General features: G+C 53.9%; 1 protein-coding gene across 2 annotated transcripts in view; it reads left to right on the top strand.

Annotated features, from left to right (window-relative positions):
- The window catches only part of GATA5 (GATA binding protein 5), a 12,805-nt gene extending 2,548 nt beyond the window's left edge, over positions 1-10,257 (top strand). The window contains exons 2-6 of one of the 2 annotated variants that reach the window (XM_026056645.1): positions 442-608; positions 6,665-6,790; positions 7,613-7,700; positions 8,233-8,341; positions 10,092-10,257. In XM_026056645.1, the coding sequence (XP_025912430.1) occupies positions 442-608; positions 6,665-6,790; positions 7,613-7,700; positions 8,233-8,341; positions 10,092-10,257 (656 nt within the window). Of the gene's footprint in view, positions 1-441; positions 609-6,664; positions 6,791-7,612; positions 7,701-8,232; positions 8,358-10,091 lie in introns of both variants that reach the window. The other variant, XM_026056634.1, reaches the window with a different exon arrangement.
- Positions 10,258-10,701: the final 444 nt, after the last annotated feature.

Below are 10,701 nucleotides of genomic sequence, written 5' to 3'. Positions count from 1 at the left end.
CGCGGCGCCCCGCCGGAGCCCGTCCCCAGCCTGGCCGTCGCCACCAGGCAGCCAGCACCGCGCCGTGATTGAAATCAGGGAAGTTCCCCCCCCCCCCTTATCATCTTGCAATAACACCGAGGCGATGTTTTATTTTTACAGCCGGGGCAGGGCGAGCGCCGCACTTTCCAGGAGCCCCCGCGCCGCGTGGGCTCCCCACGCGCCCCCGGCCCGGCGAGACCCCCGCTGCGCTCGGCAGTCTTTTGGYGGGGACGTTCTTCTGTCTTTAAGCAAAACAGTAAAAAGTTGGGATGGGGAGATGAACAGTGTCCTTCCCCAGCGTGGGAGGTGCTTTACAGGGTGGCAGCAGACTCCCCCGGGCCGGTTTTCCCACGGCAGGCAGGGGCCCTGTCCGGTGGGGCCGGCTCCTGACCGAGGCGGCATGGTGGGTCTGTCCTGCAGAGTACCTGGAGGAGTTCCCCGGCGACGGCAGGGAGTGCGTCAACTGCGGGGCCATGTCCACGCCGCTCTGGAGGAAGGACGGCACCGGCCACTACCTGTGCAACGCCTGCGGGCTCTACCACAAAATGAACGGCATCAACCGGCCGCTCAAGCCGCAGAAGAGGCTGGTAAGAAGGGGAACCCCCCCCCCCGTCCCCCCCCGTCCCCACAAGGGATCCCGTGCTCAACCCAGGGGGTGCAAGGGCCTGGACCGCGGGGATGGCTAAGGCAGGATCCGTGCAGCCAGGGGGATGCCCGCGGTGCTGGGCTCTGCGTGTCCTCAGTGGGGCCCGTTCGGCTCAGCGGGGCCTGCCCGACGGGGGGACGGATCCGCTGCGCAACCCCTCTGCAGGCAGAATCGGTCCTGCCRCACGTAAAGTGCCACCGAAAGCAGCAGGAGCCCCTTGTCGCAGTTCCTCGCCAGCTTGGGTCGGGAGGAGCGGAGGGAAGCCGAGCAGGGCATTGCGCCCGACGCGGCTGATCCGCAGCCCGGAGATGGGCAGACAGGGACCGGAGGGATCCCGGGGCTGCACGGAGAGGACGGGACCCAGCCGAGCCGAGGGGGCCGGTGGCCATGCCTACGGCCCGGGGCCAAGTGGGGCTCTGCGGGCTTCTCCCAGCTCCGTTCCTGCGGTGACCAGCTGCTTTTTTTCTATTATTATTATTATTATTATTATTTCCTATCTGTTCGTGCAGACACACGTGGTCTAGGCAGAGTAGTTGGATAGGAGACAGGGACCGGCCCTGAGCTGGCCCAGGAGGGTTTGCGGGAGCAGGATGAGGCCCAGTGACCACGTCTGGAAACCCCTGCTGCATCTGCCAGCACTCCCGCGGGGCGGCTCGGGGCTCGTTAGCTCCCGGTTTCTCTGCAGGTTAATGCACTACTTCTCCCGCAACATGGCCTTGGGCTTCCTCCAATTGGGATCTCGTCGTGAGAGAGGAAAGGCGCGTACTTTATTTGTACAGTCGCTTTGGGATGTTTAAATTTGGTGGTAACAGTTTTGCTTTCAGAGCCTGTCATCAGCAGCAGTCATTGCAAACAGGATGTTTGTCTCGGAGCTGGCGCTGGGGAACAGCTGGGAGCTCCTTTGGGTTTYGCTCCGGGTGTATTCGGGCATTTATTTTTCTGCTGCAAAACAAATTATTGGCAATAATCCAAGAGTGGCAAATTTCTGGTTAATAAAACCATAAAAATAATTTAGGATAGAGCAAAATGTTTCATTTTGCTTCTGTTGCCGTAAATGTAACTCTGTATTTACCAAATGCAATGAGCAGTGAGTGGCTCTGTGGGAAAGCACAATTTTGTTCTGCTCTGTAATGACATCAGAACAGATGCATTTCTGCAAAACATTTTGCACTATCCGATAGGGTTTACCTGTGTTATCAAAACATTTCTGATCTCCTTTAATGTAATTAAATCTGCATACCAGCATCAGACTCTKATCTCTGCTGAGCTGCAAATCTCAGAGTTATGCTGCTGATTTCTTTGGAGCAAGTACGATCTGTACATGGAAAAATCTGTGCAAAGTGGTTTAAATCCAAGCCTGCATTTCAGTGTACAACTGGCATCAAGACATGATGCTAGATGCATTTTCAGTTTTTTTTTGACAGCTTTTCCACAAAGGAATTAAGGCAGATAGGTCACGCTGTTATTAAGTACTTTATTTCGGCGCACGGGAGGGGAGCTGACCCTCCTGCTGCCCGCAACGGTCGCGGCGAGGCTGTCGGCAGGAGCACCGCCTGCCCCCGTGCCGCATTGCAGGATACGTGCCGCCGGCACGGGGAGCCCGGAGCAGCACTCGGCAGCGCTCGGGGACCCCGTCCCCTTGGGGGTCACCRGTGACCCCCTCCCTGCTCATCCGTCACTGCCGCGGTGGCATCCRCTGGACATTTTTCAGCAAACCATTTTCTGCTGGAGAATGCTCATGCGGAGGATTAAGAGATTTCCCGTGACGAGCAAATCTTGTTGGGAATTATCAAAGCACTTTCAACCCTTTTATTGTTTTGCCTATTATGAAGTATAGTAATGATAAAGCCCAAATRAAAGAGTCGGGTCTTACTGAAGAGAAATGCTTCAGCAAGTTTGGGAGGAAATACCTAAGGAGATTTTGTTTTATAGAAAAGAAAAGGGGCTGCAGTTTTGACTTTCCATGCTGATTTTGGAACGAAACATTTCAAAGTCTTGGATTTTCCCCAGGGGTTTGAAATCCCGTTTTGCAACAAGTCAGAGGAAGGGGGACCCACCGCCGGTGGTCAGGAGGGCGTCAGGCGTGTGCCGCAAGGCGCAATCCCCGGCGGAGAGCTGAGGGATTCCCTGCCCTGCTCGGGGCCCGGCTCCAGGGGCTGGGGCAGCASCTCTGCTCTAAGGTCCAGCTTTTCCCGCAGGTGGGTCCTTAGCTTATGGCTGCAGGATCTCCTCTGCTCACGCTAGCTAAGACCTGCTGTTTTCTTTTTGGAGAAAACCCTCCTCGTCCACTGATAAGTTGGGGGCGTAACTCCCTGGTGCCCCAGAGCAAATCCACCATGGGGGAAGCTACCTGCGTCCCTCTGGTTTCGGATGCTTCTTTCCCCAAACGACTTGCACTGCGTGGGATGTCTTCTGTGCGATATCGCCACGTAATCTCACCCACGCCGTTTGGGTGGGAGCAGGGTGGTGAACGCAGTGAGGCATCGCTGCTCTAGGAACACAACCGGCCGTTGAAATAGGCCATTTCACAATGCCATGAAATACAGACACGGAGAGGGAAAAATGGTCGCTTTTGTCCTTTACGTTACGACCTTTGATCTGTAACTGGATACTGCTGTGCGAGTTATTCTGACTTCTGTTTTTACAAAGCAAAGTCCCACTGAAAAAAAAAAAAGGCGCCGTGCATCTTGCGCTGGCGAATGCAAACGGTCCGTGTGATACTGCAGGAATGACATGCGGCAGCCCGGTAGCAATCAGCCCGCTTGTGGTGGGAGGAGGGGGCTGGCACTCGTAGTATCGTTTCCAGGTCTTTTTGTGTTTCTTTTTCTGTGATGAGGCAACATCCTCTGTGTAGCAGGGACAGTTGTTTTGCTACTGATCGGATCTGGATGCAAAGCCCTGTGGTTTTCAGCAGAAAGGAATTATCTTAGAGAAGGATGGGAGTAGCATGTTATTTTAGGCAAAACCTCCTCTATTCAAAGTTTTTTTGGCGCGTTTCACCAGGCGATGCCTTAGACCCAGTCCTAAAAGCCAAATCACCTTTGCCATCCAAGGGCAGCCCCTGGAGCTGGATGGCTCCACTCATGGGCGTGAAACTCTGCTAATGCAGCAGCGTTTTAGGCCCAGAGCTGCGTCTCGCGGTGCAGCATATGAGGGGCAGACGCAGCCGTCGTCATGTGCTCAGCAGCCTCCACGCAGTGCTGGGCAGAAGGACTAGTTGGAGGTGAGTTTTGCAGTCTGGGCTCAGTGGGGTTTTTCAGCCTGTCCTTTTTTTTACTAAGTTTGCAAGACTTAGTGGTTTTGGTGCCACTTCTGCAGGGAGTGGGCACGGGGTGGATCATCATATGGTGCAAACTAGTAGGAATCTAGCGTGGTGGGTGTAGCATCTACTGTGTGTTGCTTAGCTTTCCTGTTGCCGTCGGTTCCTGCAGTTCACTAGTCCTCTGAGGTGCAGTTTTGCCCAGAACCAGGCCAGCAAAGGTGACTCTCAGATGATGCAGGTGTGTTTTGCCGGGCTCTGAGCCTCCCGCTCGGACCCACCTGCTTTTGGGAGGTGAGGCAATAGGCCACAGTGGCTCAGTGAACTTGGGCATCTCAATATGCTTTGCTGCAGCCTCCTTTCTATCAAAACCAGCTCCTTTTCTGGCAAGGGGGGCAAAGAAGCATTGATTAAATCTTCTTGGAGTTCAGAGGCTTCTTTTTTCCCGTGAAACACCCAAAGTTTCACTTCCACTTTTGAGAAGGTGGTGGAGCAAAGTCTCTGCTGGCTTTGGGCTCCCTCAGCGGGATCTGCCCCACCAGCTCCGAATTTCTTGGGCTCTCCTAGCAGCGCTAACACATGTTTGGTTTAATATGCACCAAGTTCTGATTCCTCGAACTTAGCAGCAGCAGCTGGCTGTCAAGTGTGGTCCGCGAAGAGCTTTTGTTTGAGTGTACAGTACATTTGTATAAATAAACACCGGAGCACAATGTTGGAGTCAACAGCTTCTTAGACAAGGTCAGAACGCTACAAAGGCAGCCTGGGCGGAGGCTGGCAGAAATGCACTTGCTTTTGGGGGATCTGCTGGGAAACCAGCAATAACRTATTGTACCCTCGTCCTTCAGCGAGCGCGAGTAGCCTTGACTCTCCCTTTCTCGCTAACTCGGCGAGTCGTACTGCAGCGGCTGGTTCTCGGAGGGCTTCGGGGTTTAAGCGAAGCCGTTTTGTCCCCGAAGGTGGGTTTCTGGGCTCCTTGGCCCCTTGCAGGAGCGCAGAGGGCCAAGCGTGGGCAGGCGGTGCCGCGCAGCCCGCGGCTCCGGCAGGGCTGGCCCTGGCCTTGGGCCGCCGGCGGTGCCCGTCCTAGTCCCGCCTCGGCTGTAGGCGCCCCGTGAAATAGGGACAGGGCGTCCCTCCCTCCCCGGTGCCCGCGGGCAACCAGAAATCCTGGGGCTTTCCAAAGGGCTCTGCATTGGCCTCCCTCCGCTCCCAGGCGATGACAGCTCTCCCCGGGCCCTTGCCGGGCACGGCCAGCCCAGGGCTGAGCGCTCCCAAATTCCCCCTCGGCTGCGGTGGGAGCCGCCCCGGGACCGGGCTCGGGGGCTGCCGGCCGCAGGGCTCCTTCYCGATGAACAGCCGATTCGGGATCTCACTGTGACGCCACGTCCCATGTTAGKGACAAGAATTGCTAAGGAGACTGTGTGCTCCTCTGTACCAGGCTTGTCAGCTTGCACCTCGGTGTGTTATTTTTGTCTGGTTATTTCTTGAAAGATAAATAATTTCTGAAGCGATGCAATTATTTGCAAGTTGTTGCTGAAACTGCTTTGCTTAGCAACCGGTGACTCAAAGCTTGGACGTGCCTCCTCTGTCCTTTGAAACTCAAAGCTGATCCTTATTTGACTGCTAACCTTGTAAAAACATTGCGTTTTTATTTCTGCTCAACCCACCTCATTCATCATGCTGCTTCATCATGATATTAAGCAATAATGAAAAAAACAAAACCAGGGCATTCTCCACTGCCTGCATCACCTATTGCCTGTCTTTGAGAGAAATCAAAGTGGTTTTTCTCAGGGCTGAAGAATGTATTCAAACACCTGAAGGTGGAGATTCTGTGATATTACTTATGTCACCACTATCTTCATACCTGCTTAAGTCTCTTACTAAAATAGCCTGAATGCCTGATGCTAAGAGACATTAAAATGAAATGCCTGTTAAATTGACAAGTGTGTGTATAGAGACTTCTGCGTTTCCCAGCAGCACAGAGCGCAGTGTCGGAGCCGAGCCTGCTGCTTCTGCCAGAATATTTTCCTTCTCCTTTTGGAGAAGGAAAATATTAATGTTTCATTAAAACATCCATTAGCGTGTCGGAGTCAGCAGTCGCTGCACCCACAAAATATGTAATTAATTAATGTTTAGAAGGTGTTTCAGCAGCCTGTAAGAGAACAGATTATGTGTGAGACGCGCAATTAATAACCTGTCTTGTCAAATCGGACTGGGCCAGTTCAGTTCAGTTTGGTTCTGCTCAGTTCAGCCGATTGATTCCAGTTGTCTTAAAACAGAGATTAATTGGGATGTTATTAACTTCAGTGGCAGTTTTGAGTGCAGAAAAGCAGAGCAGTTCACTTAAAGCAACAGCAGTTTTCTGCAGTGGTCGTAACATGTGTGCCTAAAGGCTGGCTGGTGTTTTCGCAAACTCTTTCTCCATCTCACTGGATCTCTTGGAGGAAAGTGCTCTGTGTTACGAGTTATGATGATTTGGAGCAGTTTTGCTGAAAGTTTGTGAAATGGGTTGGAAGGATATTTGCCAGGTTTAGCAAGCTCAATAAAAAAGCAGTTGCAAATTGGCGTGATCTCACTTGAATGCTATTTCTTTGATCTGAATTTGGCTATCTTGTGTGTTTCACATTTTCCAGGAAATGGTTGTAATTGGAGATTTTATTCCCGTTTGAAAGGAAACTTCCCGATTTGTCATTTCTGCGTGTGCCTTCATGCGAGTTTGGTTTGCTTGCTTGTTTTTGCAGTCCTCGTCCAGACGTGCTGGCCTATGTTGCACTAACTGCCACACCACCAACACCACCCTCTGGAGAAGGAACGCCGAAGGGGAGCCCGTCTGCAACGCCTGCGGCCTCTACATGAAGCTCCACGGGGTAAGGGGCGCGCTGGCGGCGGGACGGGCCCGTTCGGAGCGCGTCCAGGTCCGGGATATCTAGGCTGGGCTCCAAAGAGCTGCAACCAGACCCCGTCCCATCTCCTGGAACAGTTAAATCACTCTGCTTAGGTTATCCAAAAAAGATTAAAGGCGGAACTGGAACACTCTCAGGAGGTACCTGAATAGAGAAGAGATTTCTGGCTCTGGATGGCTCTTATTTTAGGTGGCTTGCCAGGCTGCTCCAATAAAAAAAGCTTAACTGGCTCCAGGAGCTGGAGGCTGAAGCTACCCCAACCTCGACTGGAGATAAAGTGCATATTTCTGCTGGATGTGGTAATTCAGCATGTGTGAAGGATGCCAAGGAGCCTGCATGGAGGTTGGCTGATAACATTTATCCCCAAAGGATGGGAACCACCAGTAACATGTCCATGAGCCAAAGAGGAGAATTCATCCTTCCCTACAGGCCTCTTTAAACTCCTGCCATAAAGGTTAAAGTCTCTTATCCCATGACCATTCCCTCCAAGCCAGGCAGGCCCCAGCTGTCACTGTAATTTAATAGGGCCCTGTCATAAAGGTCACTAATAAATCAGGAAAAGGAAAATAGGAAATAAAGGAAAAAACAAAATTTGTGGGAAAGCCTTAGCTGTTAGCCTTATACATCTTCCAGCCAAGGCCTGTTGCAGAGAAAAATAGCACTTAGTGAAGGACAAGGACTTTAGGTGCGTTGTGTGAGCTACAGCATGTAAATAGGAAAGCAACATTTGTGGGAAGGATCTGAGTAAAATACAATACTAATGATTGCAAACTTTTGGATGTCAAGGTACCCCGACCTCTGGCCATGAAAAAGGAAAGCATCCAAACAAGGAAAAGGAAGCCTAAAAACATCACCAAAGGCAAAACCTCGACAGGTAAAGTGCTTTTACTGTCGTCACTGGGGCCTGGGGCAAACGTAAAGCCGGGGTGGGAAAAGCTGCTGGGTGGGAAAGCTCCCGGGGTTCGCACTCCCGCTACGTTTTCCCGGGCTGCGGGCAGCCGGCTGCAGAGCTCCTGCTCGCGCGTATCTGCGGGGCTGTGGTGAACGGGGTGAAGGCAAACGGCAGGGGCTGGGAATGGCGCGGTCGAGGGTCGAGGGGAAGTTAGCGTGATGCATTCAACGTGTGCTCCTCCAGCCGGTGTAAAGACCGGCGCTGCCAGGCTGTGAAAGACTTCTCCTCCTCTTCCTTCTCCTTCTCCTCCTCCTCCTCCTCCTCCTCCTCCTCCTCCTCCTCCAGCGACAACTTGGCAGCCCGATACGGGCCCTTACCCTGAGGGAGCTGAGGGGGAGTAAGAGAACAGTCTAGTTGCACCATGAGATGTGACGGCAGCCATTAAAATACAAATTTCCCCAAGAAAACATTTTTTCCCACGTTGCTTCATCGTCCTGTAACGATTATCTTGCAGGGTCTACGACTTCGGCCACTAACTCCCCTTCTTCCATCACCAACTCAGACAGCACGGTCACTTTAAAGTCAGAGCCCAGTGCGAGCTCGCAGTACCCTGGACAAGCCATCGTGTCCGTCTCCCAGGTGAGAGAGCCCGGGAGGCAGCGCGCTGCTCGCCGGGCCAGGCTGCCCCACGCCCCTCTAACTGCTGACGCGGCCGGGCTTGGTGAGCCCGAGCAATTCATTTGTGCCACTGACACCGCAAATTTATGGCTCGATCCTCCCATCCACCTCCTTAGCCTGTCCTCTCCCCCCAGACACACCTTTCATTTGCGAGCAGTTAAAAGCCTGCGCTCAAAGTGCAGCTGGGGAGGTCAGTGAGGCACCATGACCACTTTGGTTTCGCGCGGGCGCGCAGCAAAGCCCCCAAACGTTGCAAGTCCCCCCGAAAGGGAACGAGACCCCCGGACACCCCGGCGGTTCCTTGGAAGGAGGCCCCAGAGCAAGGCTTGCCGGGATGAGCTCACCAGGGCAGCTCACCAGCTGCGCAGCCCTGGAGATGGAGGTCCTGGAAAGCCAAGGAGCCCCAGCTCCAGGGCGGCCTGCCTGATGGGCTGCCTCGGAGCTAGAAAAGCAGGGAGCGTGAGCCAAGACGTTGTGAACCTGGAAAGGCTCCAGGCTATCGGCTCCCCGTCGGCTTCCTCGTCGTGCAGCCGGGGAGCTGGGAGGGCTGAGCTCTGCTGCAGCCTGCAGCAAAGCTGCCGCAGGGCCCGTCCGCTGGGGAACCAGCTCAGCGTGGAGCTGGGTTTGCTTCTGATCTCCTGCCGCCGCACGCCAAGAGTATGCAGTCAAATCCTTGCAGTTGTGACCCTGTTGATCCAGTGGGACCAGCCCTAGCTGGAAACTTCCCTAATTCCCGAGAACAGGCGCACTGGGTATACGTTATCTGCTCTTTGCAGTCCTGAGGTGCTCAGCACTCACAGAGCTGTAACGCTGTCTAGAGACCATCGATTGCGTGGCCGTACTTTTGCCTCGCGGATTTGTTCGGAGGGGTTGCTATTTTATCTTTGTGGTGGAAAAAATGACTCTAAATCAACCCGCCGATCAAAATTTTGTGACCCTGCATTGTCTTTATCTTGGGTCTAACGAAGCCCCTCAATCTGAACATGGTTGCATGGAGGGGAAGTTCAGCCTGAGATCCAAAACTCTTGGCTTGGTGCCATCTTGACTTTATGGGAGAGATTTTTTGGCTGAAACTGATAGATCTGATTTGTGCTGTGCTCTTAAAAAATATACATGTGCCTAGAGACCTCTGAACTGGACATGTTCAGTCGATAAATAATTGGAGACAGGCACTGTGATGCCTTCTCCCAGATCGCTCCTCATGCTCCCTGGCCTGGGGATGGAGCACCCTCTGCCTCGGTGCAGGGTCCTCCGACGTGCAGAATTAGCGTCAGGGCTAATCCATCATAGAATCCATCATAGTCGCAGTCGGTCACGTTCCTACCACTACATTGTGACAAGTGTGATCATTATCCTTTGGCTAATAACCGGCTACCAGGAATGGGCTTATATTGTATTCCATTAATCCTGGATAAGATGGCAGGAAAGTTAATATGGATTCCAGCAACTTGGAGTTTAGGAGAGTTAGGCACCCAGTTGCCTATCTGACCTCAAGGAAAACTGAGCACCCCATTCCCTTAGTGCTCCGTGAAAACCCCTGCCTTAAACGAGAGGGGATCATTGGAGTGGGACCGCTGCATCCCGACCGCAGCCGCACAAAACCATTCCTTGGCTTTCTCGTCCCGTAACCGCGCTGGCTCAGCCCACCTAGCAAACCCCCCGTCCGCGGCTCCGTCGTCACCTTCTCCTCCCGCCGTCTCCGCAGGCGCCCAGCCAGTCGGAGGACGCGCTGGCCGGCGGCCACGCCGAGTTCAAGTTCGAAGCGGACGATTACGCCTTCTCGCCCGCCGCCGTGGCGCAGCCGTCGGGGCTGAGCGTCCCCCTCCGGCAGGACTCCTGGTGCGCGCTGGCACTCGCCTAGGAGCCCGCCGGCGCCCGCAAAGGCTTCGGACCAACAGCGACATTCCCCCTGCAGACGGACGCGGCGCTTCGGGACCGCGAGGGGCCGAGCGGGCGGCACGGGCCGCTGCGGAAGGACAGATTTCTCGCAGAGGACGTGCGCGAAAAACGCCAGCCGGGCATGGCCGAGCTCGCTGGGCTGCGGCACTGGCTTCCCGGGAAGCTTTTCCTCGGCCAGAGGGACCCAGAGCTGCCTCCCCGAAGCAGGAGAGCTGGGGACGCTTCTGTTTTCACGAGGAAAGCCTCCGTCCCCCTGAGATGAAACCAAGAAATAAATGCATCCCAGAATCTATGTTTATTCGCGGTGATTTCTCCCTCCTATGACTCCTCTGTGTGCAATTTATTCCACTTTCCAATAAAGACTGTAATAATGTGGCATCAAATAACTTAATTTTATTAAAATGTA

The sequence above is a fragment of the Apteryx rowi genome, unplaced genomic scaffold (assembly GCF_003343035.1).
Source record: "Apteryx rowi isolate R43461 unplaced genomic scaffold, aptRow1 scaffold_0, whole genome shotgun sequence".
Lineage (NCBI taxonomy): Eukaryota > Metazoa > Chordata > Aves > Apterygiformes > Apterygidae > Apteryx > Apteryx rowi.
This window is presented reverse-complemented; position numbering and strand designations above follow the sequence as displayed.